The sequence below is a fragment of the Palaemon carinicauda genome, chromosome 20, assembly GCF_036898095.1.
Source record: "Palaemon carinicauda isolate YSFRI2023 chromosome 20, ASM3689809v2, whole genome shotgun sequence".
In the NCBI taxonomy this organism is placed as follows: Eukaryota; Metazoa; Arthropoda; class Malacostraca; order Decapoda; family Palaemonidae; genus Palaemon; species Palaemon carinicauda.
Window position 1 is genome coordinate 62,383,067 of NC_090744.1, and position 23,435 is coordinate 62,406,501.

General features: G+C 40.8%; 1 protein-coding gene across 1 annotated transcript; it reads left to right on the top strand.

The window, feature by feature from the left end:
* Positions 1-13,334: 13,334 nt before the first annotated feature.
* On the top strand, positions 13,335-13,937 carry LOC137659837 (putative nuclease HARBI1). Its single transcript, XM_068394625.1, has one exon. The coding sequence runs from the start codon at positions 13,335-13,337 to the stop codon at positions 13,935-13,937; it is 603 nt and encodes a 200-aa protein (XP_068250726.1).
* Positions 13,938-23,435: the final 9,498 nt, after the last annotated feature.

Here is a 23,435-nt window from a genome sequence, read left to right on the forward strand (position 1 = left end):
ACAGTATATATATATATATATATATATATATTTATATATATATTTATATATATATATATATATATATATATTATGTATTATTATAATAATGTACTATATTATTTCAAGTGTTACAGGTATTGTGCAACATTGCATCATATTGCATGAATAAGTTATGTTATGCTTTGTACATAAGTGTAATGATTTGTTTTGGTATTAGGATTCAAATATTTGTTGATTACCTCAGAGATAGGATGTAATTCTTTATAATTTTGTACTGGAGTAGGATTTAAGTCTTTTCAGAGCGATGCTCTTTTGTTTAGAAATTTTTTGGTTATGTCAGATTGTGTATGACGCTCCACACACACTTAGGAGTCAGCTGTCACAGAGCAATGTAGCCATAAGATATTAAACTTGTATTTTAAGAATACCAACGTATCATTAAATCCCACCAAGAAAAATTGACGACCAAAGATGGGATCAGCTGAGAAATAATCACTAACAATTCTTTATCTATGTTCCAGGTAATTATTATGGTTAATAGAGACTTCCTATGAACTCATACTTAATATATATATATATATATATATATATATATATATGGGCTCAGGCCAAGTCATCCTGATGGAAGTTTCTATTAGGTAGCTTTCTAGGGTATATTTGACTACAGTGATATTCCCAGAGAATTTTACTTTAAGGTATCCAGAGTTCTAACTCCTGGTGCGAATATCCCTAAATCATCTCGCAGGGATATAGCATAATATCAGAGGACGCATTCTTGACACGTCACATAGTTATCTTCACCCCGAACAGTATTAACGCTTCGAGGGGGTATAGGGACAAGAATCTGGAACGAAAATGAAAAGAGAGCCGCTCATAAGGCATCTCTCTTATTCCGTTTCCAGTGTGTATCTGATGAAGGCGGTAGCGCCCTCTTTATTCCTTTTCGTGTAGCTCTACTACTCGGTGTTTTCCCTTTGTGTTCTATCGTTTTTTTTTTATCTAATTCATCATTTTGATGACTTTTCTGGCCTCTTCTGCCTCTGGAAAGTTCAGTATTATCTTTACTATGTAAAACATGTAAGCTCTTGTCGTTTTGAATTAAATCAAAACTGATATTAACGTAAACAAGAGCTGTTGCCTACCGGAGGCATCCTGGATGCTATCGCTCGCTCTTACGGGTGATTTAGTTAGCTAGAGCGACGTTCCCGGTTTGTTTTGCTTTAATAATTTAGCTATTTAGCTTCGCTAGGAATGCTTCTATTATACCGTCAGTTTTTAGCTCGGTGATTTCGACACGGGTCGAGGTACCGATCTTGCCCTTCGCGAGGCTTCCTAGCCTACACGTCTGGCACTAGTTCTTTCATGCACGATATAATTTTTTCCGAGTGTTATATTATTGAAGCTATAGGCAAATATTTTATACATGTAAGATACTGTTGAATGTTTTTTCCAAGATTGTATACGAGAGAGTTTCGGTGATTTAGGTAATCGATTCTCATCTTACCTAGTCTAGTATTCTAGGTACAGTAGTATATTTTTGCACCTCCCCGATTGTTCTTTTCTCCTCCGGAGGCTAAGTTCAATCCCTCTCTCCCTCTGTAAGCCGTCGGCTTAATCCTAGTGGTTCTGTCTGTATAATAATTCAGGTATAACTATTCTAGGATATGTGTGTCCTGACCTGATAACCAGAGTAACTGGTTTTTTGGGTTAGGGCAGAACACCAGAGTTTCTAGTCCGTGGTCTGCTTCTTCCTAGCATAGAAAATGAGTCTCCTTTGCTAGGTTAGGGGCGGACACAGGAAGCTTTGCTTCCCTAGTCCATGTTGAAAGGATTCTGTAAGAGATGATTCCTTCCTCTTGTGGCCTAGCAGACTGTCATGTGTTGTTTTTCTCAGGCTGGAGAATGAGTTTTCTCTGTTGCCCAGCAAAATAACTTCACCTAACTTTGTGCTGGTTGGGAGGAGGATAGCAAGTATTGCCAGTCTTCCTCTCTAATAGACAACTCTTGGTTAGGATGAGCTTCCCTAACGGCTGAGTGTGTCTCCTGCTAGAACGAAGTCTATAGCGCCCTTATCTCTTCCCCACCTCTCTTTCTTTTATTTTCTTTTGGCCGCAGTCCTACTTCCGTACCTATTATAGGTTAGGATGGAGGAGAGGCTCAGCTCTCTGCCAGCTGGCACTACATGTTGGCCGGAAGAGACCCTTTATTCCTTGCAGAGTGAACCCCAGACCTCCCTTGGTCTCCCTTCCATGTCTGCTGGTAGAGCCAGGCAGGCTATTGATTCTTTGGAAGCCTAAAGGCTACATTCTCCCCTTCCATAAGTACACTCTTTCTGGATGGAAGGTCGTATAGCAATGCCTCCTTATAACCTTACATGCATACTGTTTCTCTGAGTATTGTGTTGCACCCCTAACCAGGCTGACAGCTTAACAGGCGGCAGGCGAGCAGGTGGAGGTTCTCTGGTTCTTGGCTACTGTTGGCAGGAATGGGTTTTATTACCTTTGCCTGCCGGCAGTGGAAACACAGCCCGAATCTGCTGGCCACTACGATTAGCAGCTGGCAGCCGGGTATTAGTGTTTTCAGCCGTCGGCTGACAATGATTGCCGGCCGGCACACAGTCACGAATCAGTGGGCTGCCGCCTATTAGTTAAAGAGAGTATATCTTTGAACTATACAGGGGTAGATGCCGGCCGGCACGTGCAGGCGCACTCCGGCACGTACCGGCGCGTGCTAGCTGGCACAAAAGCATGCGCTGTACAGTAGTTGCTGTATTTGTAGTGTAGTACACACTGCATTAGCAGAAACTGCTGTACAGAGCTTGTGATAACACTAAAGTTCTTCATCATACTTAATATTATCTTGTACAGCCTTTTGTTGAGACCGTACAATATACAGAAAGTAAGTTCTTTCTATATTCTTTCTATCCCGTATATTAAAACTTTATATCAAGGTGTGAACTACACCTTAAATTTCCGTTTAGGAAATTACATAAGGTATTCTAGAATAGAACTAACCTTAGTTTTAATATCTCGGGAGGTTTCAGCAATTGACTGGACAGGAAATACAAGTATGTGTCTTTCCTTCTTTCTTTTATAGCTTTTCTATGCAAGCTGAATGTCTCAATATAAGTTAAAGCCTTCACTTGATACTCATGGATTCTTCTTCTCTTTACAGGAGGACCATCCGAAGTGCGGGAGTGTGTTCTGTAATGTCCGCAGTAAGAACTTCTCTGGACATCAATATTGCAGGAGGCACGCAGCATGCGCAGCCTCCAGAGGTGATCTCCGGTATTGGGACCCTCATGTTTGTACAGTTTGTTCTAACCTGAATACCGAGGCTTTTGACGACCCTAAGTCAACGGAGTCAAGGGATGCTGCCAGGGAAACGTTACGATCCTGGGTGAGGGGTTTTCAGAAAAACACCTCAGGTCCCTACCTTCCAAATGAGAAAATGAGGGCCTACCTTTTCCCTAAAGCAACGGCTGATGCAATCATCCCCAAGCCTCAGGTGGAAATACCAACTGCCAAGAATCCGGTAGATTCTGAAGTCTCAGCCGCCCTTCAAGACATTCAATTGGACAATAGGATGTCGAAGGTGTCGGAATCTAATGAGAAGGACCTTCTAGGAGAAGGTCAGGAGGAGGAGCTGTTACAGGCTCCTCAAGTAGAAGAGGAAGAAATCGACGAACTGTCAGTTACATCGGTTCCGGACCCAGAACCTATTCCGTCTACATTGTCTGCTATCCCAGATGAACTGGGAAGGACTCTTTCTTCCATTGTTGAGATGATCCAACAAATTCAAAGGAAGAATGATGAGAAGGAAGCTGCAATGAAATTGGAGATACGTAGACTTGCAGTATCACGTGGGCCCCAGAAGCGGCTCAGCGTGAAGGATCTTCCTTTGTGCTCGGATACCAATCCTTGGAGGTATGCCGAACACATGCCAATGACAACCGGGAAGATCATGATTTCAGAAAAATTAGGAGCAATTCCCCTGGAAGAAGTGGAATTTTGGCCCAACAAAGATTCTTATCTGGACTGCTATGTTCGTCTTAGGAAGGAGCCAGCCTCAAAGGAGGAGACGGAGCCGAAGGAGGTCATAGTTTTTTACCATAGTAAAGCTCAGATGTTACTAGCGAGCTCGATGAAAGAGAGGGGCTTCACTAACTCAAAGGTGTCCGCCTTAAGTAAGAAGCTTCCTTCCTTTGTGGACTCTCCTACCAGAGCCTTTCCCTTCTTGGAAAAGGGATATAAGGCAGTCTTAAAGGCGGTGGAGGCAGGGAAACCATGTCCCTCCTTGGAGGAGTGCAAGCCGTTATCTCTGACCTTGCCCTTGGACCAAGAAGACTGGAAGGACGTACACCTTACCTTCTCAGTCGGGAAGCTGGAAGTTGATATTGCTGAATGCCAGTTCGGGGAGGCACTTCCTAAACTGTCAGAGGTTCTCTTGCGTAGAGAGCAAGAGACAAAGGAAAGACTTGCAGCATCGATGCCATTGTAAACGATACTAGAAATTATGGCAAGTGACCCCAAGATGAAGGACATGTTCATGGTTGTGGCCAAAACCCATCTGGCCACAGTTACGAGGGATCTTTATAGCTTTATTAAAGCTAGGAGAGCCTGTAGAGGGTTCGTGTTTGCCTCGGCTGTGGTGAGGCAAGAACCGAGGAAACTAATCTCCTCTCGTATCTGGGGTAAAGACCTCTTTCCCAATGAAATGGTTAAAAAGGTAGTAGACAAGGCTGCCACAGAGAATAGGAACCTTCTCAAAAAGTGAGGCTTAGATCGCAAGAGAAAGTCTTCTCCGGATGAGGGTTCCCAACCCAAGAGGAAGACAAAAAGGCCTAGGCCATCCTCTCGGCCGGCTAAACCCTACCGACAGCAACAACAACAACTTCCTGTGACCGCGGTGCCTCAGATAGTGGCACAACCTCCAACCACGTACCAGCTGATATCTCAACAAGTGGTGACACAGTCGCCAGTTTTTAACCCAGCCTTCGAAAGGCAGACTTCTTGCTTTTGTTTGAGAGCTAGAGGAACAGCCAGAGGTTCTTCTAGGCGCCCATCAAGAGGAAGGGGATACAGGGGAGGACGCGGTCAAGGAGGCAAGGCCTCAGGTCCACAACAGCAGAAGTAAGATACTTCCAGTAGGAGGGAGACTACAGTTATTTAGGGATCGCTGGACCTTCGATCCCTGGGCCCACAGCCTAATTAAAAATGGACTAGGTTAGAGCTGGAGCGGTCCTCCACCTCAATTTCCTCAATTCTTCCAACACTCATCCCCCGTTCTGGAAGAATATATCCGAGAACTCTTAGACAAAAGAGTAATCCGGAAAGTTAAGTCCATAAAATTCCAAGGAAGGCTGTTATGTGTTTCAAAGAAGGACTCAAAAAACTCAGAGTTATTCTAGACTTGTCGCCACTCAACAAGTTCATTGTGAACTACAAGTTCAGAATGCTCATGCTTCAGCACATAAGGACCCTACTGCCCAAAAGGGCATACACCGTCTCCATAGACTTGTCAGACTCTTAATGGTACGTTCCAATTGATCGTCACCTCTCCTCCTACCTAGGCTTCATGTTACATAGAAAACTTTATGCGTTCAGAGCCATGCCTTTCGGGCTGAACATAGCCCCAAGGATTTTCACGAAGCTCGCGAACGCAGCCGTCCATCAATTACGCCTAAAGGGTGTCCAAGCAGTAGCCTACTTGGACGACTGGCTGGTGTGGGCAGCATCCAGGACAGAATGCATGCAAGCTTCTAAGATAGTGATCCAGTTCCTGGAACATCTGGGATTTAAGAACAACATCAAAAAGTCTCGTCTTTCTCCAGATCAAAAATTTCAGTGGTTGGGAATCCACTGGAATTTGGAGTCACTTCGGCTTTCCATTCCTAGTAAGAAGAGGAAAGAAAAAGCAGGATCTGTCAAGAGACTATTGAAATCCAAACGGATATCAAGACGCAAACAGGAGAGAGTGCTGGGCTCTCTACAGTTTGCTTCGATAACAGATCCAGTGCTAAGAGCACAGCTTAAGGATGTAACAGGAGTCTGGAGAAAATACGCATCAAACGCGCAAAGAGATCTAATAAGACCACTACCGACTCGACTGCAAACGCTTCTCAAGCCGTGGTCCAATGCTAAGCAATTGAGGCAATCAATACTTCTTCAACCTCCTCCCCCATCAGTAATTATCCACACAGACGCTTCAAAAGAAGGCTGGGGAGGCCACTCTCATCATATGAGAGTCCAAGGAGCTTGGTCCAATCTTTTCAAGTCATTTCACATCAACTTTTTAGAATCCATGGCAGTACTTCTGACACTGAAGAAAGTTTCTCCTAGCTACTCGACCCATATAAGACTGGTTCTAGACAGCGAGGTGTTAGTGAGATGCCTGAATCGTCAAGGGTCGAGGTCACCTCAAATCAACCCAGTGATGTTGGCCATATTCCGTTTGGTAGAAAGGAAGAAATGGCACCTATCAGCAGTTCATATTCAAGGGTTCCGCAATGTGACAGCAGACGCTCTATCTAGGTTTACAACTATAGAGTCACAATGGTCCCTTGACGCAGGATCATTCTCCTTCATCTCGAGTCAAGTCCCAAGAGCTGCAGATAGACCTCTTAGCGACGAAAGACAACAAGAAAATAGATCGTTACGTGTCCCCTTACGAGGACCCGTTAGTGGAGGCAGTGGACGCTATGTCCCTGGACTGGAACAGATGCTTCAGTATCTATCTGTTCCCTTCGCACAACCTCCTTTTGAAGGTCCTTGATAAGCAGAGATCCTTCAAAGGGAAAACAGCAATAGTGGCCCACAAGTGGCCAAATATCGTGTGGTTCCCTCTGGCATTGGAACTAAGACTAAAATTCGTACCACTACCAGATCCATCCCTGTCTCAGCGAGTTCAGAAGTCGACTGTCATCGCTCATTCACAGAAAACACGGAACCTACATCTCATGATTTTCTCTCCTTAACGATGAGAAAAAGATTCAGTGTTTAAAAGTCAATTTAGAATTTTGGAGGAAACTAGATGACATTATGAGGCTTTAAGGAAGAAATAGCTATCCGTTGTCAAGGCGAAAAAACCGAAAAAATTCCCGACAGCTTCCTATTTATCATTCTTCATTCACCTTCAGGAACAAGGTTTAGCAGCCGACACAATTCTATTGTTCAAGCCTGCCTTGACAAGTCAGATATCATATGCCTTACAGGTCGACCTTTCTAACGACGTTCTTAATGAAATAGCCATTCGGCGCTTCCAAAGACCATTTGCTTGGTTATTAGATATGATTCCTCATTGTGTATGAATAATGAACAATGAGGAATGTGCTTAGAAGGTTTTGAATTTAAGTCATATTTCTGTTTGTACTCGCTTTGGGGGCTAGAGTTAGTGAAATAGTGGCTCTCGCTAGAGAGGAAGGCCACGTCCAGTTCTTGGAGGGAGAACTGAATCTATTTCCAGACCCAACGTTTCTTACCAGGAACAAGCTACTCACCAACAGGTGGGGTCCCTAGAGAATCTGCCCTCTGAAGGAAGATGCATCCCTATTTCCAGTGGAGTGCCTAAAGGTCTATCTTCATAGAACTTCAGACTTTATGGGAGGACAGCTGTTCAGAAGAGAAACCCTGGGTTCAAGTTATCTATAACTAAGGGCGAAATTCACCCGTGTTATTCGCAGAACGGATCCAGACAGTACACCCGTTAGTCATGATCCGATGAAAGTTGCCCCTTCCATAAAATTTCTTTAATTATATGGAAGTTGAACATCCTTGTTTGCACACCGGCTGGTAGTCATCCGAGGCATTCTTTATGCACTATGCGAAGCAAGTGGAGCAACTTATGAGATCTGTGGTAGCAGCAGGTAGAATTCTTTAACCTTCTGTTTTAAGTCTGCGAGGAACAGTGTAATTGATTTGGGACGATTAATTAAGAGGGTGCGCCTGTAGTCACTGTCTGTTACTACACGCTCTGCGATAAGCCACGAAAGTGTTCTTACGAACTGTTCCATTGACGTCGATAATCTATAGCTTAATACGGACACTTGTGCCTAGCGTTTTTTACGCTAGTGTATATAAACAGTATACAGACTGTATCATTATTATTAATAATTCAATTGAAGTGGCAAATCTGTTTCCTTCTAGATGAAATAATATTTTCTGTTGACTGTTCTTTTTTATGCTTTAACCCATATAATGGACATTTTATACATTTTAGAAATGTTGATCTGATATGTACGTTTATTGAATTTTAATAAACTAGTTCAAAGTGAACCATGGGTCTTATTCGCCCACACTCATTTTATTAAAAATGTACTGAGCATTAATTTAAAATATGGATATTTTTATCATGGTATGTATTTCAAGACTGTTCACTGATTCAAGCAAAAGTCCACTCACTCTATCCCTTCCTTGGAAGGGTTGGCGTGATACCCTAACGAGTTGGTGGCAAAGAGGCAGAATTTGTTCCTATGCAGATACAACCTTTATCCAATAGTTTATAAGAGTAATCACATTTGGGAAGGTGTCACAAATTCATACTGACATTGGTGACTCTTATACAAACTTTGCTTTATATTGTATAGGGCGAGACCACTATACAAGCTTGTCATTTTTTCATCTATAAATTTTTAAGTACTCCTCGAGACTTTTTCCAGAGTCTTGTACGACTCCTCCCTGTAGGGGGCAGGAAGCACTAACATAGTTCATGCTTAGATGAAATGATGTATGACGGTAACATCATAGGTCTCTAGGTCTAGACGGACCAGGAAAATACTTTCTTGAGAGTACAGCACTGATTGAGAATCCACAGATAGAGTAATGCTCTAGTAAACTTCCATCAGGACGACATGGCCTGAGCCCAAAAAATGGATTTTGAGCGAAGCAAAAAATCTATTTTTGGGGGAAGGTAGCCATGTCGTCCTGATGGACCCACCCTTCCTTTTATTGTAAAATGGTCTGTTGACCCCTCCCTATAGTAAAGTATCTGTAACACCTCGCACATCGCTACAAGGAATATAGAGGGCGCTACCGCCTTCATCAGATACACACTGGAAACGGAATAGGAGAGATGCCTTATGAGCGGCTCTCTTTTCATTCTCGTTTTAGATTCTAGTCACTATACCCCCTCGAAGCGTTAATACTGTTCGAGGTGAAGATAGCTATGTGATGTGTCAAGAATACGTCCCCTGATATTTTGCGATATCCCTGTGAGATTATTTAGGGATATTCGCTCCATGAGTTAGAATTCTGGATATCTTAAGGTAAAATTCTCTGGGAATATCGCAATAACATTTGTAATCATCTCTCTTTCACTTTGCAGGAAAGCAACGTTACCGGAGTTCGTTTACATTTCATAAAAGCATAAATATATAGTTACATTACACATTACTTCAACATTACGTCTTTTCAGTAAAAAGTTTGTATACCATTTTTTTTTAAAAGTTTAACAGAGTAAATTTATATAAATTTAATCACTATTTGAACCCTTCTGATTGTATTAGGTCTGGTATAACTCTATCACCTATAAAAAAACATGTAATGGAAATCAAAATAGTAAGGATAGTAATATGAGTAGTGTAACTTACTTTCATGATATGCGACTAAGAATTGTAAAATAATTGGAAAAAGATTTACGTAAAAGAGGGGGAGTAGCGATAATGATATGTGAAGCTGTGCAGGTAGTTTCATTGTTCGTGGGAGGTGGCAGTTTCTTGATCTATATACAATCTAAGAAAAGGATCAAGAGGATGTTGGATATTTGGGAGGATCCTCCAAATTAACCGAATTTGTGTTTTACATGAATTTGAAGAATTTGTGATGGAAGAAAATTATCCTAATTTCATTATCGCACCAACTACATTAATGGAACCCTGTGGGAATATATGTGTATCATCAGCTATATTTGAATATAATTTTCATAATTATGTACCATAGAATGATATCGATACACTGATTTTCAATAATATTTTATCATAAGAGAATTTGAAGATCCTAACATTATCATACACTAATATTCAGATTTTTTGCAGGATAACTAAATCTGATTACTTTCAAAAGTGAAATGTCAAGTCACTTAAATGCTCGTAAGATCCAACAGGTATGCCAGAAAAGAAACACCCCCTTATATATGAAAGACATACCTGATACTGTTCCAAAATCAGTGGAGACATGAAATTAATCCAATATTGCCTAGGATCTCTAGAAAGGCAAATGGCATACCAAAAGCTGTGAATATTATTATTTGTTACATAGGATTCTTGATTGGTTGAAATACAGTATACTTTCAAGATTATAAATACAGATGACTAAATTTTCTGTCAATTAGTTACTTGTATATTGTTTACTCTTTTTTCCTCCTTTCTTTACCTCAATTTTTTTTTAGCTCTAATTTATTTTTTCAAATTTCATATAAGGCAAATAGGAAACAAGGGAACCTCCAATATGATAGTTTGAGCAGGAGATAACCAAGATACTAGTAGTTTGAGGAGGAAGAGATGATCTGTAGAGAATAGTGGTTTGATGAGATGAATAACAATTAAAGCGAAAAAATGGTGGTTGAAGGATATGGAGGAGAGAGAGAACAAACTATGAGTGGTTTGATGAGGGGAATGGGGACACCAAGAAAATCAAGGAGCGAACAGGACTGGGGACCTAAAAATTGGTAGTTTGAGAAGGAGAAGGAGCGAAACAAAACGCTTGTTTCAGGGGGGGAAAGAGTGTGATATAGAGTGGTGGTTTTAGGGTAAGGAAGAGAAAGAACCCCCACTCTTTGAAGAAGAGTGAAGGGAGACATACTTATTAACTGTTTAGAGAAAAGTAAGAGAAGAGGACCGAAAAAATGTCATTTAACAAGGAGAAAGTTACTAAGAAAATTATATTTTGAAGAGAGGGAAGACACAAAAATTATGAGAGTGGTCTATGGATATATAGTAGATGGTGAACAAGAGAGTTCTAATTTAACAATAAGGAACTGGAGCTTAGAAGAAGGAGGTTTGAGAAGGAAGAGGGGGATGACAGAGAGAATTGCAAATGTAGGAATGAAAAGAAATCAAGAGAGTGCTGATTTGGGAAAGAAATTAGAGAGATAGAGATACGGTTTATTTGAAGAACAGGATAGCAGAAAGGGAAAATAATCGGTTGCTGAAAAGGAGACCGAGGAAATTGTATTGTGTAGCGAAGAAGAGAGAGCTTAAGATAAAGGTGGTTTGGCGAGAAGGAGAGGGAGACCAAGAGAGTGGTGGCTAGAGGGAAGTAACAGATTAAGATTTGAGAAGTAGTAGAAGCACACCGAAAATTTATTTTGTCGAGAAGAGAACAAACAGATTATTGAGCTGAGGATGAGATAAACGAGAGAGTTTTTTCAGTAGAAGGAGAAAAGGAACACCAAACGAGTGGCTGTGAAATGAGAAAAGATGAAGGCTAATAGATTGTGGTTTGACGAAAATGAAGAGAGGGAAATCAATAGAGAAATAGTTTAAGCAAAGGGGCTACCCTGAGACTGCCAGAAGGGTGTTTTGAGAAAGCCAAAAAGGAAACCTATGCAGTAATGTTTTAAGGAGTGAAAGATCGAAGGCATGGTAGTTACATGAAAAGGAAAAAATGACAAGGAGAACAAGAGAGCTTTAGTTTGAGGATGGAAGGGAGACTGATAGAATGATGGTTTGAGATACAATGAGAGAGGGAGAGTAGAGGCTGCATGAAAGGAAATGGCATGTGAATATTAGAACATTGTTTTTTTTTTCAATATATCAGGATTTTTAGCAAATATTTGCCTAATTAATGATAGGAAAAACAAAACATCAATAACTACTACTACTACTACTACTACTACTACTACTACTACTACTACTAATAATAATAATAATAATAATAATAATAATAATAATAATAATAATAATAAGAGAAAAAATTATAGACAGTTGATCTGTTGAATCATTCACCACTCTGAACTATACACAAAACTTATCGTTTTCCTTCTTGTTTCTAGAATTTTCTTTTAGGTCTATCATACTAAACAATTTGTTTAATACTTAGAAAGTTTTCTTCATCTTAAATAAAGATATGTAATATTTTATCCCCAACCTTGTCATGTCAGATTTTCTATTTTTTTTATAATTGGCGTTTCTGTTGATTTCCTTTCTCGCTTTACTTATATTTCTATATAGATTTCGTGCTTTCTCTACTTTCATATCTCTTCACTCGCCTTATTTTTTTTTTTTTTTGCACATTCTCAAAAGAGATTTTACTCAGCATTTCCCAATTTGGATCCATTATTTGGTTTTCCCATATCTAAATAATCGTTTATCACTTGATGAAATTACGTTGTGAAAAATATCCTATTTTTAATAATCTTTTCAAGATATTCTTAACTTGTTTGAACAATTTTTTCTTAATCTTGCAATGCACTGTAAATCTTCTAGCTCTTTCAATTCTTTTTTTTCTATCACACTACATGCTACCCTATTTCTAGGCAATGTAGTTAACATTACTGTTACAAATACAGTATATATAATATCATAAGCAATATAAATTCTCCTCAATTTCAACAAAGATATATACTCTTCTTCATGCTACGCCATCCTATCATTTTCATTTCCTTTACAGTGTTTTATAAGACCCTTATGGGAAAATACATAAAAGTGTAAATAAGAGATTGGGTTTTTATCTTCATTTAATATATAGCTTTACGTGAAATATGATTAAAGTTGGAGTGCCCTGACACTTGCACGACTTTTTGCCTCGAATTTATATTGGCAAATCGTGACATTTTGTGGCACGAACTTGGAGGCTCCCGCACTGTTCATAACGAGTTCACGCATAGTTCACGATGAGTTCACGACAAGTTCATGCATAGTTCACAATGAGTTCACAACGAGTTCACGAATAGTTCATAAACGCGTGCCCGTTCAGGTCCACATTGACACGAACTGGCATAGTCTGCGCACTTCCCGCATTGGCACGACGAGTTCACGTAATTCAGATGGTGTCGTGCCGACTCGCCCACACTATATAAAAACGGGGCCTCTCCAACACATGGTCATTCTTGGATTGGCTTTGGATGAGACAACCATGCTTACTTTCAGGGACATCATTATAAAGAGGAGAAGATACTTATACCTAGTAGCTGCTCTAGCAATTGTTGAGGAGCAGCAGATAAGGGTGGCAGAGGCAGAAGAGAAACAAAAGGCAGCCCCACCTCGAAGAAAGATACAAAGGAAAGTGTGGGTCAGGGAATGATTAACCAGAAGACACGAGTTTGGACAGTATGACAGTCTAGTGACTGAACTCCACAAGAAAGATCAAAGGCGCTACAAAAATTACCTCAGAATCACAGCTGACTTGTTCCAAGAGATGGTTGAGATGTTAACATCTCTCCTCCAGAAGCAGTTCACCTTCATGAGGGAACCGCTTCAAGTTGGACTCAAGCTGGAGGCCACCATCTGCTTTTTAGCCACTGGGAATTTTAATCAAAGTCTGCAGTACAGTTTTAGGGTTGAAGCAAGTACCATCCGCAAGTTCATACCAGAGGTGTATAAAGCCATCATCGCGATCTACGAGGACGAAGTGCTGCCCTCCCCCAAAACTGAAAAGGCCTGGAGGGAAGCTGCTGACAGGTTCAGCTCCAGATGGAAATACCACAACTGTCTGGGGGCTGTGGACGGAAAGCACATCGCTATAAAGATGCCACCCAATCCTGGCTCTTACTACTACAACTACAAGGGCTTCCACAGCATTGTACTGATGGCAGTGGCAGATACTGCCTATAAGTTCCTCTATGTGGATGTTGGGGCAGAGGGCGGTGCGTCGAGTGAAGGAACAGGGAACAACCGTTCCCTGCTTGATGCTGTAGAAGAGAACAGAGCTGGAGTGCCTCAACCAGAACCACTCCCTAATGAATACCACCCTGAGCCCTATCACTTCGTAGGGGATGACACCTTTTCTCTCCGAGCCTAGATGATGAAATCATTCTCCCATTAGCCACAAGTCCTACGAGAACGCATATAGAGCTACAAGTTGTCTCGTACCTGTCGTGCTGTAGAGAATGCCTTTGGAATTTTATGTCAAAGGTTCCGTTGCTTCTATACGATGATGCATCAGAGCCCCGCCACCATCAACCTGATCACCACGTGTGCCTGTGTCCTGAAAAACCTCATCCTCATCAGATATCCACACACAATTTCAGAAGTGGACCACGAAGATCCAGACATATATGATCTGATACCTGGTGGATAGAGGACTGGGCGACACATGCAGGGGCTGCTGCCTCTAACCGGCATCATACCCAGAAGGATGCAAAGGATCAGCGAAACTACCTTTAACATTACAACATGTCCCCTGCTGGTGCTGTTCCTTGGCAAGAAAGAATCGTAGTAGCTCTATGAGCTGCATCCACAGTTGTCCATTTTTGAAAAAAAAGAAACGTATCTTTTTTTGTGAGTATTTTTTTGTTGCCCTTTATTTTTTGAAATAAGAAAGCATTTTATTTACATAAAAACAGCAAACATCAAATATGTACAAGTATCACAGTCCATTTATTTACAAATACTTACAAGTGTGTCATCTTAGTCAGTGTCCTTGCTGGTAGTAGCTCCATGAGCTGCATCCACAGTTTTTCCATTTTTTAAATAAACAAAAAGTTTATTTTTCGTGTGTATTTCTTATGTTGCCGTTTATCTTTTTAAATAAGTAAGCATTTTATTTAAATGAAAACAGCAAACATCAAATATATAAAAGTATCATAGTCCAATAATTTACAAATATTTACAAGTGTCTCATCTCAGTCAGTGTCCTTACTGGTTGTAGCTCCATGAGCTGCATCCATGGTTGTTCGATTTTTTAAATGGAAGAATCGGTTATTTTTCCTGTGTTTTTTCACCCTTTATTTTTCTTTCCTTTTTTTCTCAAATTCTTCTACTTTATTTTACGGTTATAGAAAAAAATAAGTGCTTTGGAATAAGAAAGCATTTTATTTACATTTAAACAACAAAGATCAAACATGTACACGTATCATAGTCCAATTATTTACAAATATTTACAAGAGACTCATCTCATCTCAGTCAGTGTTCTTGCTGGTTGTGGTACCGCTGTGTGGGGTTGCCCGATGGATTGGTGGGGTGTTGAGTTCCTTGGAGGTGTAGAGGGATGAGGGTGACATGCCCTCTTCTAGGTTGCTCTCGATGGACCCAGGGGTCAGGACCGGGAAGCTGAGTGGTGTTAGAGGTTTCTTGAATGTGGCTGACAGCGACGAAGGATCTTGGACAAGGGTGGCTGACGATAATGAATTTGTTGGTAAAGGAGCTATCTGGAATTCATGCTAGTAGTCCTCTGGGATGGCATGCATGTGACCTTCCAGCAGGCATGAAAAATCGTAAGCGATCTTGTGCTTGCTGGTGTACAAGGGCGCCAAGGAATCTGCTTAGGACATGTTCTAAAACATACAAATATTTTAACAATTTAATACAGCATTTCAATGCAACATATTGCACATGCCATGTCAAAAACAATGGATGAAACTGGAATACAATCTACATTTAGACATTGAGATTCTCACATCTTGCACTACATTACTGAGGTCCTTGTGGGTCACCCAGGTGTCGCCGGGTGTGGTGTCTGTTATTGGGCTGGACCGCTTCCCCTTGCCCTTGCCCTTCCTGGTGCTAGTAAATGCTTGGCTGTGGGAACCTGTGGACCTCATCTTTATCATCGTCTCCGTCGCTGACCGTCACTGCACCTAACTCCGGGACAACAAACTGCTCACAGGGGACTGTCTCTCCCTGGACGCTGTGTTGTATCAGGAAACACCAGGTCCCCATAATCTGATCGTCATGGGTACTCCTTTGGGGCTGGCCAGCTCCACTCTTCATCTCCTTCTTAATAATCTCCTCCCCCCGTTCTCAAGTTTTCGTAATGCTTCTTGCATTAGGCACAAGGGGCAGGAGGCTCCAGCTGCTCTCCAAGTCGGCCCCACCAACTGTTCTTGGCTTCAATGTTGATCGACTCCTTGAGCTTCTTGTCAAACAGAGGGGGGTTCTCCTTCACAAGGTCGGCCATCCAAATCTCCGCCTCTTCTGTCCAGCGGTAGTCAGGGATTTCTTTCTTGGACACCCAGACCCGCTTCTTCTGCTTCATCTCGTCCTCACTGGATGGTTGTGTCTGGCTTTCACTTTTATCCTCCTGTGTCTCTGTGATCAAAAAATAGAGACTTGATATTGATGATTGAGGAGAGTTATCTTTATCATCGGTCTTTACTTATGGACTGTTGGCTTCTGGCCTTCTCCCTCTTCCTTTTGTCAGCTTGGATTTAGGCATGTTGACTCTTTGCTGGCGAGCTCTGGAATGGCAAGCAGTGTCCTGGAAGCTCTATATATACCGCCACACCGACGCGAGCGCCACTATCACGCAGTTGTCGTGAACATCTCGTGAACTCTTCGTGAACTGTTCGTGAACTGATCATGAACTCCTCGTGCCATGCGCAAACTGTTCGTGAAGTGCGTAAACTAGTCGTGAATTGCTCGGGCCATCAATACGTGAAGTACACGTGACCATGTCAGTGGGAGGGCACAGCCACGCTGTGACGCGTACAAATTCATGAACATGTCGCCAACTACTCGTGAACTGTTCGTGAACTATTCGTGGCAGTTCGGGAGAGTGTTGCCATGGCACGTATTGCCACGCATCCTCCCGCATCCTCCCGACGCATTCACGACGAGTTCATGAACAGTTCATGCATAGTTCCCGACCCAATCAAGAAATTTTGTCGTGACCAAAATTTCTAACATTTCAAAATTATCGTCACGACATGCCACGATGCACGTCAGGTTTACGAACACTTCACGCCAGTTCACGAGAGTTCATGCATTGGCCCGACTTGAGTCCTGACAATGCGTGCCACAAATTCGTTCAAGTGTCAGGGTGGCTGAGGATTCATTATTATTCAAAATGAACATTATATTTCAAGTATATTTCAAATGTTATCTCATGCAAATAATGTATTATATCATTATTTTACTCTGAAAATAGTGTTTTGGATTAAAACGTTTCCTACCAACTCAGCTAACTCACATATAAAAAGACATTCGCATATAAGTACCAATAAACATTGTAATTTGTATTATATGTTCGAAATTTTAAAGGATTTCTTCGGTTTTATTTCCATTGTCTACATGGATACCAGGATTGTTTCCTTGTTAATTTTTCTAAAGGGTTTACATAATACTAGAGTTGATTGAATCATAGCTATGCATAACATTTTATCCTCTTAGCTACTTTCCATACAAAAAAAAATATTGTATGTGTACTCAATCTTTTATGTTTCAGATATTATCATCATCATCCTTATTATTATCATCCTCATTTTCATCTGTAACTTTTCCAATGCAGGACAAAGGCCTTGACATGCCCTTTCATACAGGACTCTTTATGGTCTTTCTATGCCAGCATAAAGCAGCATTTTTTAACCTCGTCAACCCACCATTTTCTCTTCCTTCCAATTGTGGAAGATGAGTATTAGGTACTGACAGAGAACTGAGATGAATACAAAGGAAATTTATCGAACTAGGCAATAATGACACAAAATTCATAAAGTATAAAATATGCGATATCAAGTTTAAACAGGATTCAATTATCAGTTCGAGGGAGAGCGAGAAATAAAAAAAGCATACAATTGTGTATAAAACACGTGTGGTACTTGGCTCCCCCAAAAAAAGAGTCCTTCATGTGAAAAAGTGTGCCCTTCTTATGAGACCCATACTGTACACGGCTCATCTTGCAGGAGGTACACAGGTTTTAGTTGATCAATGGAGCCTAACTCATATTTACCGCAAATGTCAATTTAGAAAGCCTTCTTTGTACAATGGATGACGAGGCAAGGGTTCGGGTTACGGGGCTTTAGTGGTGACTTGCTATTGAAATTCCACAGGAAAAATTGCTTTATTTTGTGCAAATTTGTTGGTAAGTTTTTCTTCATTAGGAGCTTGTAAGTTAGGTAACAAGGAGTAAATTTTCCCTTAACATGACGTAGGTGCTGGAGATTGTCGAGGGAGAATGGAGATGGAAGTTATCAGGTATATGTGACCAATGGCTCACCATACTCCATTTCAGCTGCTGACACACTCAGGGCATCTTTAGTATGTCATTAATCCCAGGAGAACCCAGGAAAGCTGAGTATACCAGTTGGAGCCAAAGCAGCGGGACATCAAAGCTAAAATGAGAGTGCGATGAAAATGTTCAACCATTCCATTGACTGCAGGGTTGTAGGCAGTTTTCATGTAGGGTCATGCCCAAGAGATTCACTAATGATGTATACGATTGAGAGGTGAGTGTGGCACCCGTGTCAAAGGTAATATGCTCAGGGTTACTAAATCTTGCCTTTCAGCCTGATAGTAAGCCATTGCAGTTTAAATGGGGATGGCTTTATGCCAATGAGATGTGTGGTTGATGAGGAAAAACAGGTAATGGTGACCTTGTGATGTGAGTAGGTTAGGTAATATATTAACATGAAATTGGGCAAAACGACGCTGAGGTTGAGGAAAGGGGCCCATTCCTGAATCTGTGTGTCGTTGTATGTTAAAAGCTTAGCATGAAGGTGCCGACCCATTCAACAGCATACTTAGTAATGTGATGCCAAATGAATTTTGTCTTCAGTAGCTGTGCAGTAGATCAGCGAGAGGGATGTGAGAAGCCTTGAACAAAATCCCCTGTTGGCACATTTCAACAGGTATCCACGGTTGCGGCGTACAAGTACCAACATCACAGAGGAAGGTGCATTGTAGTTATCAAGGTTGATGTCATCCAAACAGAGGGATGTGCAGGATTTCCAGGCTGCTTGGTGCTCGGGATGTTTTGGTTGTGCTTCTGTAAAGGTGGTGAATTCCAGTCCCAAGATAATGATGTCCAATGCTTTCCTTGACATTGCATCGGCAAGGAGATTAATTTTTCTTCGAACTTCATGATGGAAGCCTTATATTCAGCCATGGGTGAGAGGTGCTGGCGTTGATGGGTGGACCACGTGTCGGACTGGGAGAGAAACCGGCCAACTGGGCTATCTGGTCCATGTGAATGATGAAGAGCATACCCTCTAAGAAGTAGTGAAAGAGATAGACTTCCAATTATACTGCAAAAAAAATGCGTGGTTGGATGTAGAGTAGCCTGATTCTGCTTTGGACAGTTTTCTGTGGGAGAAAGCCGCAGACCTACAGCTCGAATACCTTCACCATGAGTGATATCATTGACAATGCTGGAGAGAAAGAGAGGGGAATATGGTAAGAGAAATATGCAGGAACCTGCTTACTGAATGAACACCATTCTAGGTCTTCAGGGAGGTGTGAAGGGGAGCAACAGTTGCAGCGATGGTGGGCAACTACCGGTTATATTTTATCATTCGTAGAATTCTTGCAGTGCTTTGACGGTCGAGGGTATGGGAGAGTTCTGAACAACTGATACCTTCTCACGAAAGGAGTGGACACCTGGAGAAAGTGATATGGTGCCCTAAGAACGATACTTCCTTGGCGTCGTAGGTGCAGTTGTCGTACCGGGAAAGAAGGCCCTCCTGTTGCAGGCGATCAAGAATAATAGGAAGGTGGGGGAGGTGTTTCTCTGGGGGAAGAGAGCACAAGTTTGTCTTCCACGTAACATATACAGAAGGAGGAGTCCCCAAAGAGGAATCCTAGAGGCATTGAAATGTGGTCCAAACATTGAGGGGTTCAGCTGCCTAATACCATTTTTTAAGGACAGGACTTTGATATTCATACCTCTTAATGAGATGACTTGGAACATATTCAAACTGTATAGGATTTTTGCCTCTGACCTGCGGTTTTGCGACACCAGAGTGATTTTCCCTTAATAGAAGTGTTTTACAAATTCTATCTCCTCCCTTGATAATTAATACTAAGACATGGGATTACTACAATATATAGACCTGTTGTAGACCTCAAATAAAATGGAGTTTTTTCTAGAGGTAGTTTTTTTTTTTTTTTTTTTTTTTTGCTAGATGTGAATTTTTTCATTATGGTATAAAAATAAACTCTAAATATCCGGGAAAAATATTAGGAAAAAAGATATTAAGACTAGATTTAAAAGAAAGTGTATTTTTTTGTATACTATATTATGTATTTATATACCAATTTTCAGTTCTATATCTTTAAAACTAGGGGAGGAGATAGTATTTTGAAGGTCAATAAGTATAGTTTTGAGATACGGGCGTTCTAAGTTTTTGTTTGTATTTTCAAAAAGACAATGCTAGTAAATCAAGATTGTTATGAATTTCATGATCCTTTTTGGATATTATTATTATTATTATTATTATTATTATTATTATTATTATTATTATTATTATTATTACTTTTATTATTATTATTATTATTAATTGATAAGATACAACCTTAGTTGGAAAAGCAGCATGCTACAAGCCCAAGGGCTCCATCAGGTAAAATTGCCGAGTGAGGACGGGAAACAAAGAGAAATCAAATATTTTCAGAACAGTAACTTTGAAATAAATATCTCCTCCATAAAATATAAAAAAATTTAACAAAAAAATGGAAAAAGAAATGAGATAGACTAGTGTGCTTGAGTGTACCCTCAATCAAGAGAACTCTAACTCTTTGCTCAATATATTGCTTTTTTAGGCGAGACAGTCGCTTCTTCATCATCTTTCTGTTTCACAAACTCAGTTAATTCGGCTGATATTATCTACTTCTGAACTCTTATCAGAGTGAATTTTCTCCTTCATTATGTTAGTGAAATGTTGAAATTGTCTTTCCCCCTTAGGCATGATGAAAAAGGAGTGAATGTGAGGTAAAACTCAAAGGTGTACTCAATGAAGTTTGTGCTAGGCCTGAGAGGTCCATTGTCTTTTTAAAAATACAAACAAAATCTTAGAACGTTCCCCATATCTCAGAACTATACTTATTGACCTTCAAATACTACCTCCTCCCCTAGTTTTAAAGATATAGAACTGAAAATTGGTATATAGATCAATAATATATTATACAACAAAAAAATACACTTTGTTTTAAATTTAGTCTTATTATAATTTTTCTCAATATTTTACCAGGTTTTTTAGAGTTTATTTTTTTACCATAATGAAAAAATTCACATCTAGCAAAAAAAAAAAAAAAAAAAAACTACCTCTAGAATAAAATTCAATTTTATTTGAAGTCTATATCAGGTCAATATATTGTAGTAATCTCATGTCTTAGTATTAATTATCAAGGGAGGAAATAGAATTTGTAAAACACTTATTTTAAGGAAAAATCACTCTGGTGTCGCAAAATCGCAGGTCAGAGGCAAAAATCCTATACAGTTTGAATATGTTCCAAGTCATCTCATTAAGAGGTATGAATATCAAAGTCCTGTCCTTAAAAAATGGTATGAGGCAGCTGATCCCCTCAATGTTTGGACCACATTTCAATGCCTCCAGGATTCATCTTAGGGGACTCCTCCTTCTGTATATGTTACGTGGAAGACACTCAGCTTCCCGGTCCTGACCCCTGGGTCCGTCGAGAGCAACCTAGGAGAGGGCATGTCACCCTCATCCCTCTACACCTCCAAGGAACTCAACACCCCACCAATCCATCCGTCATCCCCATGCAGCGGTATCACAACCAGCAAGAACACTAGCTGAGATGAGATGATACACTTGTAAATATTTGTAAATAATTGGACTGTGATACGTGTACATGTTTGATGTTTGCTGTTTAAATGTAAATAAAATGCTTTCTTATTTCAAAGCACTTATTTTTCTCTATAACCGTAAAATGAGAAAATGAGAAAAAAGGAAAGAAAAATAAAGGGCGAAAAAAAAAACACACGAAAAATAACCGATTCTTCCATTTAAAAAATGGAACAACTGTGGATGCAACTCATGGAGCTACTACCAGCAAGGACACTGACTGAGATGAGACACTTGTAAGTTTTTGTAAATAAATGGACTGTGATACTTGTACATATTTGATGTTTGCTGTTTTTATGTAAATAAAATACTTTTTTATTTCAAAAAATAAAGGGCAACAAAAAAATACTCACAAAAAAGATCCAATTTTTTTTTTTTCAAAAATGGAAAAACTGCGGATGCAGCTCATAGAGCTACTACAATTCTTTCTTGCCAAGGGACAGCACCATAAGGGGAAATGTTGTAATGTTAAAGGTAGTTTCGCTGATCCTTTGCATCCTTCTGGGTATGATGGCGGTTAGAGGCAGCAGCCCCTGCATATGTCGCTTTCGCTGATCCTTTGCATCCTTCTGGGTATGATGGCGGTTAGAGGAAGCAGCCCCTGCATATGTCACTCAGTCCTCTATCCACCAGGGATCAGATCATATATGTCCGGATCTTCGTGGTCCACTTCTGAAATTGTGTGTGGATAGCTGATGAGGATGAGGTTGTTCAGGACACAGGCTCACATGGTGATCAGATTGATGGTGTCGGGGCTTTGATGCATCATCGTGTAGAAGCAACGGAACCTATGACATAAAATTCCAAAGACATTTTCCACGACATGCCGGGCACGAGACAAAATGTAGCTATATATGCGTTCTAGTAGGACTTGTGGCTAATGGGAGAATGATTTATTCATCTATGCTCGGAGAGCAAAGGTGTCATCCCCTACGATGTGATAGGGCAAATGGTGGTCATCTTTAGGGAGTGGTTCTGGTTGAGACACTCCAGCTCATTCTCTTCTACAGCATCAAGGAGGGAACGGTTGCTCCATGTTCCTCCATTCGACGCACCACCCTTTGCCCCAACATCCACGTAGAGGAACTTGTAGGCAGCATCTGCCACTGCCATCAGTACAATGCTGTGGAAGCGCTTGTAGTTGTAGTAGTAAGAGCCAGCATTGGGTGGCTTCATTATGGCGATGTGCTTTCCGTCCACAGACCCCAGACAGTTGTGGTATTTCCATCTGGAGCTGAACCTGGCAGCAGCTTCCTTCCAGTCCTTTTCAGTTTTTGGGGAGGGCAGCATTTCGTCCTTGTAGATCGCGATGATGGCTTTACGCACCTCTGGTATGAACTTACAGATGGTACTTGATTCAACCCTAAAGCTGTACTGCAGACTTTGATAAGAATTCCCAGTGGCTAAAAAGTGGACGGTGACAGCCAGCTTGAGTTCAACTTGAAGCGGTTCCCTAATGAATGTGGACTACTTCTAAAGGAGAGATGTTAACTTTTCAACCATCTCTTGGAACAAGTCAGCTGTGATTCTGAGGTATTTTTTGTAGTGCCTTCGATTTTCCTTGTGGAGTTCAGTCACTAGACTGTCATACTGTCCAAACTCGTGTCTTCTGGTTAATCATTCCCGGACCCACACTTTCCTTTGTATCTTTCTTCGAGGTGGGGCTGCCTTTTGTTGCTCTTCTGCCTCTGTCACCCTAATCTGCTGCTCGTCAACAATGGCTAGAGCAGCTGCCAGGTATAAGTATCTTCTCCTCTTAACAATGGTGTCCCTGAAAGTAAGCA

Coding starts and splice junctions, on each gene's coding strand:
- LOC137659837 (XM_068394625.1), top strand. CDS start 13,335: ATGGTTGAGATGTTAACATCTCTCCTCCAGAAGCAGTTCACCTTCATG.